The sequence below is a fragment of the Ictidomys tridecemlineatus genome, chromosome 8, assembly GCF_052094955.1.
Source record: "Ictidomys tridecemlineatus isolate mIctTri1 chromosome 8, mIctTri1.hap1, whole genome shotgun sequence".
Classification (NCBI taxonomy): Eukaryota; Metazoa; Chordata; class Mammalia; order Rodentia; family Sciuridae; genus Ictidomys; species Ictidomys tridecemlineatus.
In genome coordinates this window covers 107,806,262-107,824,461 of record NC_135484.1, presented here as the reverse complement: position 1 = coordinate 107,824,461, position 18,200 = coordinate 107,806,262, and the positions used below count along the sequence as shown (strand labels likewise).

The 18,200-nt window shown below is 48.1% G+C and overlaps 1 protein-coding gene across 7 annotated transcripts in view; it reads left to right on the top strand.

Annotated features, from left to right (window-relative positions):
• The first annotated feature begins 821 nt into the window (after positions 1-821).
• Positions 822-18,200, top strand: part of Rsph9 (radial spoke head component 9) — a 108,183-nt gene continuing 90,804 nt past the window's right edge. For 3 of the 7 annotated variants that reach the window (XR_005732801.2, XR_005732799.2, XR_005732800.2), the window contains exons 1-4: positions 823-1,094; positions 5,375-5,540; positions 8,634-8,763; positions 9,198-9,344. Coding sequence is in view for 4 of the 7 variants with exons in the window: in XM_013355779.4 (XP_013211233.1) it covers positions 868-1,094; positions 5,375-5,540; positions 8,634-8,763; positions 9,198-9,344; positions 17,579-17,742 (834 nt within the window). In the remaining 3 variants the exon portion in view is untranslated. Of the gene's footprint in view, positions 1,095-5,374; positions 5,541-8,633; positions 8,764-9,197; positions 9,345-17,578; positions 18,083-18,200 lie in introns of those variants that run through there. The other 4 variants (XM_040282722.2, XM_040282721.2, XM_013355779.4 and 1 more) reach the window with 3 other exon arrangements.

The window sequence follows — 18,200 nt, the reverse complement described above, 5'->3', positions numbered from 1 at the left end:
CCTTTTTGCCTGGCGGGGAACCCCAGAGGTGGTTGTGAAGTAGTAGCCTCCAGTCCCAGGAAGAACAGAGCCCCAGCTGCAGCGGGGTTCTGGCTTTTAATCTGTTGCTACCATTTGGGTCTCAAAGCAGTTGTGGGGCCCAAGCTAGGTACATGTAAAAAGATAGCTGATGAGCAAGTGCAGTCTGTAAATGTCGCACTTTTTGTACCCCTTTCCACATTATCCTTTTTCATGGTGTAGTCTTACACCTCCCATTGCCTCATCTTCATTTGTCACTTAGGTAGAATAGTCTTATCAAGTAGACAAAGGGACATCCGCTGGAGACTATAGATTATGGAATGGTTGGAACCCATTCTTTAAGACCTGGCCTGGAGTGGGAGTTAGGGGGTTGGGAGATTGTCAGAATCTTAGAGCCAGCAGGCTATAAAAGATCTTCACATAACTCTTAAGCCCTGGCTGAAACAATAAAGCTAGTGTCAGTGTTGGGGTTTTGTTGTTTTTCTCCCAAAGTTCCCTTTGCAGTGTATCTACATATACAGACAGCATACATGTCCAGTAGGAGAAAGGGCAGGAAGGCCAAAAAACCTCTGGAATTGGGCAGGGTTGGGTCTTCCAACCCCACACTATAGTCCAATAGGGAAGCCGCGATGTGACAATTGACCTCGAATCCCAAACAGGTAAGTTATGGGAGAGGAGGCTGGTGTAAGCCAGGATTTGTGGAAATGTTCCTTTGGGGGAAGGGCCGGGAGGTCAGCGGTCGGGTGAGTAAAATCCTGCTTCCTGCCTGACAGGGGGCGGGATTCTTGGTCTCCGTGGAGACGGCTACTCCTAGCGACCTAACAGGCGTTGAGCAGAGTTGCTGGCCTGATGGACGCGGAGAGCCTCCTCCTGTCGCTGGAGCTGGCGTCGGGCAGTGGGCAGGGCCTCAGCCCCGACCGCCGGGCCTCGCTGCTCACTTCCCTCCTGCTAGTGAAGCGCGACTACCGATACGATCGGGTCCTGTTTTGGGGTCGCATCCTCGGCATCGTCGCGGATTACTACATCGCGCAGGGCCTGAGTGAGGACCAGCTCGCACCACGCAAGACACTCTACAGGTGGAGGCGGCACCGGAGCGGTTGAGACCTCTGGAGCGGATCCAGGAGGGCTCCGCCGAGGCAGGGAGAGGGTTGGCGGGTCTCGAAAGGGGCGGGGCTTATGGTCGGAGAACAGTGGGCAGAGCCCGAGCCGGACCGAATGAGAAAAGGCTTGGGGGCGGAGCCTGGGGACGAAAATGCAGGGTTGAGGGGTGGGAACTGGGATGGCTTGGAACCTGGAGATCTAGGGTGTGGGGGGGGGCGGGGAAGTGGCTGGCGAGGTCAGTGAGGGCGGGGCTGGGGAGCACGTCCCAGCTGTTTAGGAGGCTGAGGCAGGAGGATCGCAAGTTCAAAGCCAGCCTCAGCAAATTAGCGAGGCCCTAAGCAACTCAGTGAGACCCTGTCTCAAAAGGCTGGGGATGTGACTCACTGGTTAATCGCCGCTGGGTTCAAGCCTCGGTACCAAAAAAAAAAAAAAAAAAAAAAAAAGAAAGAAAGAAAAAAAGAAATTTAGGTATGCATGGATTAGTAACAGAGGCCAGGAGAAGGTCCTGGAGAAGGCAGACCTGTAGTAGAAGACAGATCCGAGTCAGCTGCTGGACCTGGCAATTCCCAAGGATTGAGTTTAGAGAAAGGTCAGATGCCCTGGGGATAGGTTGGTGCTGTTTGGAAGCATCTTCGATGGCTCTGCAGTAATAGTCGCTTTGGAAGTAGAAAATAGGCGAAATGGGGAGAGGTATGTAGAACTAGGAAAAATTCCCTGCACTCTGCCATACAGGACCATCAAGCCTTTTTAACTCACCCCAATGATGATGGGGGAACTTATGAGTTTATAAAGCAGTCCATTCAAGCTGCAGGTTGTTTGGAGACTTCATTTACTTATCCATATACCAATCCAACATTGACTGGTTACAGCCTGTGCGTCTCTTGGGGTTAGGAAGATGACCAAGACATACCTCTGTCTAAGAGTCATTCACATCCAAGGGAGGGGCACAGACTTGTCATTCTGCAGTTAAAGCTTGATGCGAGCTGGGCAGGGTTATGCATGCCTGCAATACCAGAGGCTCCTGAGGCTGAGGCAGGAGGATCACGAGTTCAAAGTCAGCCTCAGCAAAATTGAGGTGCTAAGCAACTCAGTGGGACTCTGTATCTAAATAAAATACAAAATAGGGTTGGGGATGTGGCTCAATGGCCGAGTGCCCCTGAGTTCAATCCCTGGTATCCAAAACAACAACAACAACAACAAATGATGTGTTAAAAACTATAACAGAAAAGTATATATAAAGGGAGACCAAGAGCCCTGGTCTTCTAGTGAACAACTAAGCTGGGGATGTTGCTCAAGCGGTAGCGGGCTTGGTTCGATCCTCAGCACCACATACAAATAAAGATGTTGTGTCCGCCGAAAACTAAAAAATAAATATTAAAATTCTCCCTCCCTCCCCCACCCTCTTTAAAAAAAAAAAAAGATCAATCAGGGAGTAACTTGCATTACTTCTGAAAAGTGAGCAGTTCTCCAGGCTAGTGTGGGGAAAGGAGTAACAGAGGAAAAGTTTTGCACTCTGGCTATAGAAGGCTCAGAGTGCAGCATGGGGTGTTGTAGAAGTGGATGGAGAGAGGCCAAGGGAAGCCCTTGAGGGGCTAGAAGAAGAACCTGTTTATAACTGAGTGAGCAAAATGGCCTGAAAGTAGGTTGAAAGTAGGAGTCAAAGTAGCATCAAGATGAAGAGTCTTTGAAAGGGAAAAGTAACTGAAGGAGTAGTGGTGGCAGTGGTGGATGGAAAGATTTAGGTGGAAGAGTGGGCTTAATGGGAGTGGTGGTGAAGGAGAGTTCCAGGTCCATTCCTGCTTCTGGCTGAGGCAGCTAAGTTCAGGCCCCACTGGCTAGGAGAGAATTCAGACAGCAGGACCTGGGAAGACTCAGTGAATCTGGGGTGAGTTTCCAAGAGCAAGGTATAAGAAGGCAGGTTAAAATGCAGATATGAAGTCTAGAAGGAAAATTTAGACTGAAGACAAGAGATTGGGATTCATTTTATTTTATTGTATAAGTATGTATTGAACACCTACCACATGCTAAAAATTGATTTAGGTGCAAAGAATTCATTGGTAAATGATACAAAGGCTTTGTCTTCATAGAGCTTATTCAATGCAGTGTGTGTTTTAGGGTCAAGGGGATAGAGACAAAATAGATAAAATATATTACATGCCAGCTAAAGTGTCTCCACCCAAAAGGATGGGGCATTATTTTATTTTTTGCAGTGATGGGGACTAAACCCAGGGTTTTGTGCAGGCTAGGAAAGTGTTCTACCACTAAGCTATATCTTTTTTTTTTTTTTTTTGAGACCGAGTCTTGAGAAGTTGCCCAGGCTGGTCTCAAACTTGTGATCCTCCTGCCTTGGCAGGAGCTGTGATTATAGGCATTTGCCACCACATCCAGATTTTGGAGTACTATATTAAACAGGGTGGTCATGTCCTCTCTGATTGGGTGATATTGGAGAAGAGACCTGAAGTGACTGAGGGAGTGACTTGTGTGGATCTCTGAGGGAAGTGAATTCCAGACAAGTGTGAAGGCCCCAATGCAGGCGCGTGCTTAGTGTGTTTGTGGAGCTTCATAGCAACTAGCATGGCAAGAGAGGAATGAGGGAGGGAATATGTTGTAGGACATGAGATCAGAGAGGTGAGGAGTGGAAAGCTATCATATAGGACCTTGTGGGGCATGAAAAGATATGGTTCAATGAAAAGTCATTAGAAGATTCTGCACAGAAGTGACATGATTTGGTTTAGGTTTTAACAGTTAGGTGGCTACTAGTTTGAGAGGGGAGTCAATGTAAATTGACACAGGGAAGATAGTTAAGGCATCTACTGCAATATCCAGGCAAGAGTGATTAGTGGCTTGGACCAGTGGAGGTGATTGAATTCTGTATATTTCCTGGGTATAGCTGGGCCTCAGGAAGACAAAGAAGAAAATAGGTGAGAATTGATCTCTGGAATTACTTGAGAAACTGGAGGAAGAAGAGAAGGTCTTGAGCCTAGGTTAGTCCTCCCTGAGATGGGAGGAGGGATGACCATGCTGTTGGCTCAGGAGTCAAGCTGAGCAAAAATTAGGGCTCACCAAAGCAGGGGTGCCATGATTGAGTAAAGTTCAGCTTCCAGAAACTCATTTGGAAGTTCAGTCCAGATGTACAGGAAGAGTCTCATAATTTCAGTATACAAATCCCACCCCTGTTGCAGTTGACTTAAAAAAATTTCGACTTTACAATGGTGCAAAAGCAGTATTCATTCAGTGGAAATTGTACTTTGAGTATTAATCTTTTTCTTGAATAGCAGTATGTAGTCTGACCCTCTCTTGGGATGCTGATCAGAGCAGTAAGCTGTAGCTCCCAGCAGATGTTGTTGCTGAGCCATGTTTGCTAGGTCAAATACATTTTTTTTTTACTTGGCAATATTTTCAATTTACTCTGAGTTTATCAGGATATGACCTTATTGGAAGTTGCAGGGCATCATAAAATTCTTCTGACCTTAAAAAAAATAAAATAAAATGTCTGGGCATGGTAGTACATACCTGTAATCCCAGCAGCTTGGGAGGCTGAGGCTGAGGATTGAAAGTTCAAAGCTGGCTTCAGAAATTTAGTGAGCTTCTATCTCTAAATAAAACATATAAAAGGGCTGAGGATGTGGCTCTGTGGTTAAATCCCTAGTACCCCCCCCCAAATTAATTAATTAATTAAAATAAAATGGAGCTATACTTGGTGGTACATGTCTGTAATCCTAGCAATTTGGGAGGCTGAGGCAGGAGGATATCAAGTTCAAGGCCAACCTTATCAACTTAGTGAGACCCTGTCTCAAAATAAACAATAAAAATGTCTGTGGGCCAGGTGCTGTGGTGCGTGTCTATAATCCCAGTGGCTGGGGAGGCTGACGCAGGAGGATTGTGAGTTCAAAGTGAGCCTCAGCAATGGTGAGGCACTCAGCAACTCAGTGAGACCCTGTCTCTAAATAAAATACAAAATAGGGCTGGGAGTTTCCAAAAAAAAAAAAAAATTGTCTGAGGATGCAACAATGTCCCTGGGTTCAATCCACCAGTACCATAAATAAATATGTAAATAAATAAACAAAATTTGTTTCACGCATGAGGGTAGACTGCATGTGCAACAGGCATTGAGGGTTTCTAAGAGTCTGAAGGGAAGAAAGGTGGAAGTTCTAACAGCTCTTTGGGGGCCTGACCAACTAGGGCTAAAGGAGGTGCAGGAAGACTGGGTAAAGGGCCGTTGGAATCCAGGGGTGATGATGGATATCATTGGCAGCCTGAACTGCACCGATTGGAGCCTCTTGCCCCCTGCCACAGAGGAGACGATGGCACAGACAGCCATGGTGAAGGGTCGCTTCATGGGGGACCCATCACATGAGTATGAACACACCGAAATCCAGAAAGTGAATGAGGGTGAGAAGATCTTTGAAGAAGAAGTAGTGGTAAGTGCAGGTGGGAGGGTGGCCTGAGCCATCCAGACACCAGCCCAGGAGCATGTGCTTAGTATGCCTGAGGCCCTGGGTTCCATCCCCAACACCCAAATGAAACACACACACACACACACACACACACACACACACACACACCAGCTCAATAGAAAGGGCAATGACGGCTATTATCATGACCTTCACTGCTGCCCAGTTGGTACTAAGTGCATGGGTGTGCCCGATACTTTGCTGCTGTGTTTCAAACATCTTCTTTAATCCCTGTGATTCTGTGCAGATGAGACATTACTTTCCAGATGGTAGAGAGGAAGACACTGAAGCTTAGAGAGGTTAAGAGACTTGCCCAGGGGCACACAGAGTGAGGGGAGAGGACAGGCAGCTCTTGTGGAGCCTGGTTCTGGTGGGGCTGGGAAGCAGGGTCTTTGCTGTGTTCTAATGTCAAGGAAGGTGCCCAGGCTTGTGTGTGTGTGTGTGTATTTTTGTCACATACACAGACTGCATTCTCAACCCTCTTACATTTTTATGTCAATTTTTATTATACTACAAAATACATCACATAGTCCAAGGTTCAAAAGTATATGGAGATGCTTGGGTGTGGTAGTGCAGACCTGTAATCCCAGCGTCTCTCTGGAGGCTGAGGCAGGAAGATCACAAGTTCAAAGCCAGCCTCAGCAACTTAGTAAGGCTCTTAGCGACTTAACAAGACCCTGTCTCAAAATAAAATTTAAAAATAGGGCTGGGAATATGGTTCAGTGGTTAAGTGCTCCTGGGTTCAATCCTTGGGCTCAATCCCTGCTCCCCCTCCCCGCAAAAAAAAAATGTATATAAAGATACATAGTAAAGTTTCCTGTCTTTCCTGTCTACAAGTTAAGCAGATCTCCCCTCTGGGGGATATTAATGAAGTTGTTTTGCATGTGTATGTGTGTGTGTGTGTGTGTGTGTGGGGTGTCCATCCACATCTTTCTATGAGAGTGCTGTCCCAATCAGAAGCCTCATCATGTCCTAGGAGTTAGGAGTGTCCTAGCATCAGAAACCTGAATTTTTTGCAGGGTTCCCAGGGTATCTGAATTTACACTGAAGTGTGAGGTGCTGTTTCCAGAGACAGTTCATGCAATTATAAACCTCAGCAAGAACCCTATCTCAGCAAATTCTCTTTTGCCTTTAATACATGACACAAAACAAATGACTGCCAGTTATCTGCACAGTCCTGAACCTTGCCGTTTTCACTTAACAATGTCTTCTGAAGACCTTTCTGTGCAGTGCCTGAAAGGGCCACCTCATTCTTTGTGTCAGTGTGGGATGTGCCAGCATTTAGCCAGCGTCCGGTTCATGGAAATGTCAGCCTCCAGGTGTGAGCTTTAGCAAGCAATGCCACAAGGAGTGACTTTGTACTTAATGTCATTTCCAGTGTGCGTGCTTCATCTGAAGGATCGATTCCTAGAAATAGAATTGCTGGGTCAATATGAAAGGAGCCAAAATTTTGAAGCTAGACAAAGCCAGAATTCAAAGCCCAGTTCCCACACTTGAACCCAGAGGGTGGCAAAACTCTGTGGTTGGGCTGCCAAGCCCCAGGGCCCAGCTGCACCTCACACCTGATAGACAGTTTCCTGGGCCTCTGTTTCATTTTCTGTCAAACTGGGATAGTAGTATTTGCTTTGCCATTTGTGCAGATTGACTGAGGTGACATATTCAAAGTCCCTGGCAATGCACTTACTGAATGTTCGTTTTCTCCTTTGCCAACCATGCAAAATGGCGGCCCATGGGAAATAGGTGGCTCCTTGATTCTGTGGGACCTCTGTTGACACATTTTCCCTGCCAAGTGGTGCTTTTGCCCAGATATCTCTATGCAGTCCTTTTGTGGTGCCCTTCATGTTGATTGTAACCAAATTGCATCTGTGCAAGAAGATTATAAAATGGGGAAAATGCTTAAGAAATAATGGGCAGGATATAAAACTATGTAAAGTGTGACTCTCATTTTATGTTCAATATGTGCATAGAAAAAAGCGGAGAAGGAAGTATACCAATATGTTAGTGATTATCTTTGGGAGGTGGGATTCGAGTGTTTTTATTTTATTTTTATTTTTTAAAGAGAGGGTGAGAGAGGAGAGAGAGAGAGAGAGAGAGAGAGAGAGAGAGAGAGAGAGAGAGAGAGAGAGAGAATTTTTAATATTTATTTCTTAGTTCTCGGCGGACACAACATCTTTGTTGGTATGTGGTGCTGGGGATCGAACCCGGGCTGCATGCATGCCAGGCGAGCGCGCTACCGCCTGAGCCACATTCCCAGCCCTCGAGTGTTTTTAATCCTCTTAGGTATGTCTTTTTATCTTATCCAAATATTCTACAGGGAGATGATTGCTTTCATATTCTAAGAAGGCAAAATAAGCATGACTTAAACATGATGATTGAATGGTATGTGCATCCGGAGATGGCTCTGTGACCTTAAGGGTCTTTTTGGAAAGAGAGGGAACATAACAAACTATTCATGGTGACTGTCCGCTGCCATGGGGGAGAGAGAAGGCAACTTGGGGGGTCAGAGAATTTTTTGTAGTTTTGAATACTGTGTCACCTATAATGATCATCAATTAAAAAAGGAAAAAAAGAAAGGAGGAAAAGAAAGAAAAAGGAAGAAGGAGATCTGTGCTGTACTCTGAGGTGAAAGAATGTATACACATAAAGTGTGTGTGTGTGTGTGTGTGTGTGTTGGTACTGGAGATGGGACTCAGGGCCTCACACTTGCTAGGCAAGTGCCCTACCAGTGAGCAACTGAGCAACTGGTATTTTTGTATCAGTTTTTATTTTGCTAGATAATATATCACATGGTCCCAGATTTAGATGTAGAAAATGGAATATAGTAAGTTTTTCTCTCATCCCTGTTTGCCAGATATGTAGGTCCTCTTCCTGGGGGACATAAATTTAACTGTCCTGCATGTGCAGGGAGGGAAGGTGAGGGCTTTCCCACCATGATCTTCTGTGGCCTTAGCTAGCACCTGTACTGGGTGACTCAGGTAAAAGGGCCATACAGAGGGTCCTTGCACTAGGTGTGAGTGGACACAGCACTCTGGCTGGATGGCTCCTTTCTGCTCTCCTCAGGTCCAGGTCAAGGAAGAGACCCGCTTGGTGTCCATCATTGACCAGATTGACCAGGCTGTGGCCATCATCCCCCGAGGTGCCCTCTTCAAGACCCCTTTTGGACCCTCTAATGTTAACCGAACTTTTGAAGGTGAGTTCTTTGGAGCCCCTCTCAGGACACGAGGGCCTCTTTTCCCAAAAGTCAGATATATGTCTGGGACACCAGAGTGGACCTGCCCTCCTTGGAGAAGTAAGCTGGGCCCCATCACTTAGGAGCATGTGCCCCATGAGCTGGTGTTGGTGGTTGGGATGGGCTACCCTGTCTGTGGACCTGAGACTCTTGTGCCCCGGGGGTGGGAGTAACCATGGTTGCTGAACTTGGTCTGAGCTACCTGCTTTTCCCCACCTGCCTGTCCTTGGACTTTTCCTCATTGCAGGATCTGAACCAGACTTTTCCCTTTTCTCCCTTCACTTCTCTGTCAGTGGTTGACTTAGTCTTTAACAAAGCCCTCCATATGGTCCCAATGCAAAAAGGGGCTCTAGAGCTTTGGGTGACCATCCTCCCTGGCTGCCTCCTCTTCCTAGGACTGTCCTTGTCTGAAGCCAAGAAGCTCAGCTCTTACTTCCACTTCAGGGAGGCTATCGACTTGAAGAATAAGACCTTGCTTGAGAAGGCTGACCTGGACCCCTCCCTGGACTTCATGGACTCTTTGGAGCATGACATCCCCAAAGGTAGTAGTCTATTATCTTGAGGATCTGTCCTCAGGCTAAAGCAGTGGGCTGTGCCATATGCTCCTCTTCTCTGAGACTGGAAGCTAGAACCTGGGTAGGAATTGGTGGCTTACTATGGGCCCTTGAGACTGGGGCTTCCCCAGGGTCTAGTTGTAGTAAACACTTGGTTAATATTTTCCAGTGTCCAAAACTGGGATTTTTTTTCCTGAGATACTTCCACAAATGTGAAATAGCTCAGAGTCTCTTGATTTTCAGAGAAACCTTTTTTTTTTAAATGAAAAATAACCACTCTATTTTAATTTTCTTTAAATTAATAGGTTAAATTGTATGAATTTATCATGTACAATGTGATATTTTAAAATATATATATACAGGGCTGGGGATACAGCTCAGTGGCAGAGCACATGCTTAGCATGTGCAAGGCCCTGGGTTTGATCCCCAGCAACACACCCACAGTCAAAAGAAAATTCTATATACACTGTGGAATAATCCAATCCAGTTAATTAAAAATGCATTACCTCACCTAGTTCTCATTTTTACAATGAGAACATTTATCCACTCTTTATTTTTCAAGAATACATTATAGTCATCATGAACTATTAATCATGTAGTCCTTGTAAAGATTACCAATTCAAAAAAGAAAGAAAGAAGCCACTACTACTTGGGACACTGAGGCAGGATGATGCATGCATGCATAAATAAATAAATAAAATACATAAAAATAAAGGAAGAGGACAAGGGACGCATGTGCTGCTCAATAGATCTCTTACACTTATTTCTCCCAAGTATAATTCTATATCCTTTGATAACATCACTGTGGGCCCCTTTCCCCCAACCACCCCAATGACTAGTAACCACTGTTGATCTAATCTGTTCTGTGAGGTCAACCTTTTAAGTTTCGTGTATGAGTGAGATTATGTGATACTTGTATATTTCTGTGCCTGGCTTTTTCACTTAACAAAATGATCGGTAGTCCCATCCATGTTGTTGATAAAATTTCATTCTTTTTTTAATGGCTGAATAGTATTCCCAGGTGTTTATATTTCCAATTTCTTTATCCATTTATCTATTAATGGACACTTAGATGGTTTCTATTTCTTAGCTGTTGTGAATGGTGCTGCAATGAATGTGGGAGTTTAATGTCTCTTTGACAGACTATTTCCTTTGGAAATATACTCAGGAGTGGGATTGTTGGATTCATAGCAATCTTGAATGGAGGCAAGTTAGGTATCTTCCTGAAAACATCTCTGAAAACATCCTGAAAATACTAGTAACATCAATTTTCAGTCTGGGAGTTCTGGACAATGCTTGGGACATAACTGTGGCTCAATGAGTGGGTGTTGGTTGATAAGTGAACCACCCATTAAAGACATGAGTTGTATGTGTGTGTGTGTGTGTGTGTGTGTGTGTGTGTGTTTTACTGGGAATTGAACCACTGAAATATGTCCCCAGCCCTTTTAAGACAGGGTATAGTTAAGTTGCCTGGGGCTGGTTTCAAACTTGTGATCCTTCTGCCTTAGCCTCCCATTTAGGAGGGATTACAGCCATGAACCACCATGCCTAGCTTGTACACTGACTTTCTGCTATGTATTTGGTTCACTTAAAAAAAAATTTTTTTTGTACCAGGGATTTAATCCAGAGGTGCTTTACACTGAGCCACATCCCCAGCACCCCCCCTTTTTTTTTAATCTCACTTGTCTCCTATCTTAGCTGGCAACCTAATACTGGGTTCACAAAATCTATTACAATAACTCAAGAAAATGACAAAGAAAGTACGCAACCACACAGAAATACCTTTTCAATAATCTGGAGATGGCTCTGTGAACTTATTCAGTCCTTGGAAAGAGAGAGAGCCACCGGAATTCTTTATTCTTATATAGGGAACACACAGGAGAGGTTCCATGAAACATTCTATCCCCAAAAGGGCAAAGGGGTAGGATTACAAAGAAACAGGTGAGTGTAGCTCAACCCCTGCTGGTGACACCTATACCTGGAGCCACGCCTCATTATCCGAGCCGGGTAATGCCTAAGTTACTGCTACCTGGCATTGCCTTGCCAGACTGAAGGCAATAATTGGTCAGAACCTGGTGCTTCAGGACTTAAGCGCATTTGCATCCAGGGCAGCTCCCGACAAATTGCTCACTAAATTGCTTAGGGCCTCACTAAATTTCCAAGGCTGGATCTGAACTTGGGAGCCTCCTGCCTCAGCCTCCCGAGCCCTGGGATTACAGATGTGTGCCACCATGCCCAGCTCCCTGTATGTGGTACTTTTGAATCATAAAATATAGAGCTTCAGAGGCCAGTGGTTTCTGGCAGGGCCATAGACACCCAATTTCCTTCCTTTAAGCATTACCAGCAGAGAAAAATGCGTCTATTGATGCTGTCACCTGAGATGGGTGTGAGGTTGTAGGCCTTTGGGGATCAGACGCATAGTGACTTAGTACTGTGCTTTTTTTCTTTCTGTGGTTGGCATTTCTGAGAACTAGAGGGATCTGATGATGATGATGGTGGTGATCATGACAGTCACAATAACTAATTCATAAAAGCAATGACAACTGCTTGTTGGGACCAGGTGCGATGCTCAGCCATTCCCATGCCTTATCTAATCTTAATCTTTGCAGCCGGCCTATGAGCTGTTATCCCCATTTTACAGAGGAAGAAATAGCAGTTCTGAGAGTTAACCCCAAGGACACACTATTTGAGCAGTAGACTCCAAGGCTCTGGCATTAACTGTGGTGTCAAATAGTGACAGGTGACAGTGGGTATGAAGGGACAATAGTTACTTCTAGCACTAGGAAAAACACTTCTGAGGAGCAACAAGCAGCCAACAAGGCTGAACCTAAGGGAGGAGTGGGGTGGCAAGAGCTCTGGGGGCAGAACTGGGGCTGCAATCCTGAATTGCCACTGACTAGCTGTGTGCCTTAGGGCAAGTTCCTCCAGTTCCTTGTGCCTTGGTTTCCTCATTTCTAAATGCAGAAATAGATATTTTCTATCTCATTGGGCTGTTATGAGGATTAAATGAGGTAACTCCTATACAAAATTCTTATAATAGGACCTAGCACACAGGAAACACTCAAATAAAAATGAGTATTAATGATAATGATTTTCAGTGGCAAAAAATCAGTAGAGATGAATTGGGGCAGGCCTAGCAAGACCCAGAAGGCCAAGACAGAAGCTGCTGATGGTTTGGAAGCAGGTCTGTGATGATAATGCAGCACAGGTGGAGAGAGAAGGGACAAGGCAAGCCAGGCCTCAAGAGGCTGTCTCAGGGCCACTGTAGCACCCAGGGGCCAGGGAGTGGTCCTGAGTGGGTAGCTGCCACCAAGGAGTGGCCATTCTGGCTGCTGCCACATGGGGGTGTCCAAATTAAGCACCCTTGAGGTCTTCCAGTCCCACAGTGAAGAGTAGGAGGGGCTCCCAGTCCAGTGGGGGAGATGAGGAAGGGCTATAGGAGTTGGAGGATCAGACACAGTTCTTAGACTTATCTCCTCCAACTCTGCCCCCAGCTTTGCTCAAAGCTGGAGAGTGCTGCACACCCCCTGTTGACAAAGGGACCAGAGATTCTGGTGGTGGGATTCAGCACCAGGGGCAGAGGATGGACCCATAGAAATCTTTCTAATTTCCTTAGTCTGGGGTGGCAACCGCACCCCTGGCTCAGGGAAGCCATCTGTAGCCTCTTTCCTTGCAGCTAGATGTGTGGGGTGGGAGGATGGGGCTTTCCCTTTGCCCAGTGGGAGGGGCAAGGAGGTCACCAGGGCTTCTACATCTAAGATCAAAGCCATTCAGACTGGGCGGTGGGGGCAGCAAAGTCTTCCAAGGAAACACCATCAGCTCAGTCTGCACTGTCTTTCCTTGCAGCAGCGGAAGTAAGATGTAGAGTTTTGGGAGTTGTGCTAAAGGCTGCTGAGGCCACCCTGGTGTGTCCAATTGGCGAGTGAGTCTATCAGGCCTCTGGGAGGCATAGGGCCTAGGCATATTTCAGAGACTCTCAGTATTTTGCCCTGATTGTGGGTCCCAGTGCTACAGGATTCCCTGAGGATTCCACTTCCCAGGCCATCCAGCATGTTCTTTTGTCCTCAGTGTTGGCCTCAGGAGCTGAGAGGTCCTGGCTTCTGTGCAGGTGTGTGTGTGGGGGGTACTCTTGGCTCTACCTTTGGAAACCTCCCACAGCCTTTGGCCTCTAGGTTACTAACCCTTCCTCCCAGAGTTACGACCAGAAAACCTACAGGAAGTCAGACCCCAGCTTTTTCTCATGAGGGTTTAGTGGGGGGCATGTGTGTATGTGGGGGTGTGGATAGTCAGGAGAGAGCAGATAGCTCCACTGGGGAGGACTCCATTCCTTAGCAGTCAGCAAAAGAGAATGAGCTGCTGGGGGACTCCTCTGCCAGACAGACAGCATCTGAGAGGGCTGGGCTGCTAGGTGGGGCCAAAACCCTAAGAAAGTATTCCCTGGACACCAGACTTGCCTAGAGGGTAGGATTTGGCAGCTATTCTATGCCCAGGCAAGATAACTGTTTTTTTTTTAAACTATTGTAGATGGGCAGCTTACCTTTGTTTATTTTTATGTGGCGTTGAGGATTAAACCCAGTGCCTCACACACGCTGGGCAAAGTGCTGTACCACTGAGCTACAGCCCCAGCCCAGATCATTGTGTATGGTTTTTGGATCTGAGGCAATGTTCAGGGGAACGTGTCACCTCTGAGCAGGTGTGGTTTAGGTTGGTTAGGTCCCTGGATTCCAACTCTCTGAGCCAATGGAGATAGGCCAGGAGTTCAACAGCTTGTCCCTGGGCCAACCTTGGCTAAAAGAGGGATGTTACCTGGAGCCAATGTGCTATTATGAACTGTCATGCCATTCCCTGGGATCTGGGTGGCTTTAGGGGCTACTGCCTACTTCTGGGGTGGCAGTGCCCATCCTCCTGGTAGATTCAGGGCAGTGCCTGAGTTCTCTGACTCTAGGCTGTAGCTGAGTAACAGGTGGAACAGTAGGTGACATAGGTGGAGTACTGGGTCTAGACAGTGTTCTGCTACTCAATGCTCCTGAACCTTTCCAACAGCCACAGAGCAGCTGCTTCATGACAGGCCCTTTTGGTTTCCTCAGGATGAGATAGCTCCCTTACATAACAGAGATTTGGGGAGATCAAATCAAAGTCTGGGAAGGGAAAACCTAGGCTAGAAGGTGTCTTACAAATGGGATCACTGGTGTCTTGGGGACAGAGGAGAGTGAGTGGAGCAGAGCAGGAGGGCTGGAGGGTGGAGCTCCTGTCCTTGCTCCACTCTGGACTGGAGCAGATGGCAGGAAGGGCCAGGTGCAGGCCGGGGCTCCTTCACCAGCCATCTCTCAGAAGCATATGCTCAGCTTGAGCAGCAGAGGGCAGCAAGGGTCCTGCTGCCTGGAGAGCGGCTTTGAAAGCTACCGTGTTGGTTGGGGAGTGTACAAGTGAGACAGTGGTATTGGAGAGGGATGGGGAACATGGTGCCAGGATCAGTCTTCTGGGGGTGTGTGTAGCGGCTCTTCATATCCAAGTCCCTTGGAAGTCATACTGGACCATACTTGACCTTCTGGACTAGGGTCCCTGGCTCTGCTGCCTATCAATTAGACAGGAGGTTGACATCAGGGGAGATATTCTCTTCCTCTTCTGTCCCCAGGCCTCTAGGGGGTTTGTCTATCTTGTGGCACTAGTGGGGGCAGTCATGGCTCCCTCCACTGGGAACCCATGGTCATTTTTTTTGGTGTGTGACAAGATCAGGAGGGAGAGGCTAGTCTGGGGAGAGGGTCTCAAGCTATCTGCTGCCCCTGGACAACCCTGATCCGCAGCCTGGCCCATTTTCTCCCTCAATCTTAATTTCAGAGCGCTACTGCCTTTCTTCCTAATTGGTAGGAGAATGTAATTGTAAGTAGACCCTGGCCTGAGTCTCCACTCCAGCAAAGTGAGAGCGAGCCTGGGACACCCAGGAGGACCATCTGCCCCTTATAGGAGGCCCTTCCTTGATCTATCAGTTCATGTCACCCATATCCTCAAAGCGTGGAGAAGCGTGGCTGCCCACAGGCAGGAGGGAAGAGACCAGACTATAAACCAAAATACCAGGCTGCTTCCCTGAGTCCTAAAGGAGGTGACAGCAACTGGCTGGGCCTAGCCTTTTCAGTCTATGAAATAAGAAGTGGGTTAAGGTGATAGCAAGTGCCTGGCTCCTCAGGTAGATGCTACGTGACTTCTGGCACGTTGAGAGTCTGTGCGTTTCCTGGGTGACCAGCTGAGCCAGCGATGACGACAAGACAGGAGTGTGACAGGAATGTGAGGGAGGAAGGAGGCAGTGCTGTAAGCTGGCCAGCCCCTCACATGCCACTAACTCTGCCAGCACCCTTCGGCCTGCTTGGCACTGCCCTCCTGCCCTGCTGGGGGTGCTGTTTCTCTAGCTTCTCCTTGCTCTCTGTGTGGGAGACTCTGCTGATGGGCCTGAGCCACTGTGACTCCCTTCCCTTATCTAGTGCAGGCAAGGTTACCGAGGCCTAGGGCAGGCAGGCTGGTATGAGGGCAAGTGCAGACAGTCCTTACCTGAATGATGAGGGCCTAGGTTGGGGGTGGGCTCTAGGATTTCATTTTCTTAGGGCGGCAGGTGATCCAGGGAGGCTGCAAGCCACTCTCCCTGTACGGGCAAGGAGGAATAAGTTGTCTTGTCTTTTTTAAAGGGGCCATGGGTTCCAAGGTCAGGAAGGACCGTGCCTTGATAAGAAGCTGGCCGCAGATGATGCTCTGCCTGGCAGGAGTGACGAAGTCCAGGGAATAGCACCTTCTCGGGCTGTGATTTTTGCCAAAGGCCAAACAACGCCCTGGGAACATACTGTTCTGACATCTCCACCTGCATCTCCCCAGGCAGCATTTCCTGGAGATGCGTGACCAGGAAAGCAACAGGCCAGGGCCTCTAGATCCGAGGAGGGGTGGCCTGGATGAGCAGAGCCTCAGGTGCCCAAAGACAGGTTATAGACCCGGGAGAAATGCCCTCTTCTCAGGGGAGTGCTCTAGCCAGAGCCCTGGCAACACAGGGACATTCACTTCCTTCTTGATGAGATCTGACAGGCACTGAGGGTGGGAGAGCCAGCCAGCACACACTGGGGCATCCACGTCATCATGCCATGCATGGGTGGTAGCACTTGCAGCCACTACATAGTGCTTGAGTGAGCCCAGAGGGCCAGGAACAGACCTCTATGTTCTCAGAGGCCTATTATTTGACCTGGGCAGGCAGTTACCCCTAGTGCAGAGCTGATCTGCCATCGGCGTCCAGCGTTCCCAGCAATCAGGTCTCTTGGAGGCAGGGTGGCCTCCAGTAGGTGGAGACTGAATTGTGAGGCTGTTGGGTGTGGAGTGACCAGGGTGGGCCATGGTTGGAGGTGGGCTGTGGGAAGCTAGGGCAGTGGGAGCCAAGCAGGCGGGCTGAGCTGGCAGCTGATGAAGGCTTCAGAGGAGCTCAGTGCGCGGCTGGCTGGTCCAACACCAGAACCTTCAAAGCATTTGCCTTTCTGGCAGGCCCTGGAACAGGGCTGCGGCTGGTTCGGGAGAGGCCTCAGTGCGCAGGGGAATAGAAGCCCCAGATCTGCATCCAGAGGCGATTTTCCCAGGCTCCTTCCTCCCACACAGCGGCTCCCTCCCTCAGATCTGGAGCTGGATCAGGCACTTCTAGCCAAGTCCTCATGGCTGAACAACTCAGCCCTGGGCTGGGCTGCTCCTGTCTGGAGAAGCAAAAACCAAGGCAGAACCCAGGATAAACAGGGGCTCCTTGGCGGCAGCCACCTCTCCCTTCCACTAAGGACTGCTCCCAGTCTACCAGCTGTCAGAAAGGGCGCTGAGCTGAGCTGTCAGAAGTGGTCAAACTTCTACTTGAGCCCCTGGTCTGGTTTAGTCCCTCTCAAGAACAGAGGCTTCTGGGACTGAGGAAGAGACGAAATCTAAGCAGGGGCAAAACCACACCAGAGCCAAAGTTACTGGTGATTACCCCTAACATAGAGGGAAAGGAGGCTGGAGGGTATCTCTCTGCCACTCCCATCTCCTCTATGCCTGTGGATCAACCTGTAGCTAGACTTGCCAATAGGAACAGAACCCAGTGGTTGGAGTTTCACTCTGCACTTCCTTAGCCCTCCCTCTAGAAGCGGTTTTTATGAGCCGCGAAATAGCTGAAATGGAGAAGCACACTTGTCGTCCCCTCCACAGAACCAGGCCTCACCTCTGCCATCTGCCAGCAGGGTCATGGAGCATCCAGATGGAGAGAGGCAACGCTTTGGTTGTTCTGCGCAGCCTGCTCTGGCCAGGTCTCACCTTCTACCATGCTCCCCGCACCAAGAACTACGGCTACATCTATGTGGGCACGGGTGAGAAGAACCTAGACTTGCCCTTCATGCTGTAGGATGGAAGAAACCCGGGTATTCAGCTCAGTCTAAAGAATGAGCTTGGCTTATTTGTTTTGTCTTGCCTTTCCTTATTTCTGCCTCCTTTTGGTGTCCAATCTCTAAGGAGAGGCCCACTGAGCCAAGAAACCTACCTAAAGCAAATGGCAATGAACTCGAATGTGTTAAAGGAGACATTAGATAATGATGGGTGGCATGGCCGTGGGAGGTGACAACCAGCAATCCTCTGAGGAAGGCAGCTCCTTAGACTCAGGTGAGAGCTACATGTAGGCCATGCAGCTTAACTCACGTTCTCCAGAATAAGGCGCTCAGAGCTGTCAATAAAAAGTATGGAACCTGCTTAGTGCATGAACTCCATCCAGCGGCACTCCAGTGGTCCATTGTAAGGGCTTAGTGGCTTGATGCTCAGCAACCAGATGGTAACATGCTCAGGCTCCCAGACTTCCCAAGCAGCAAG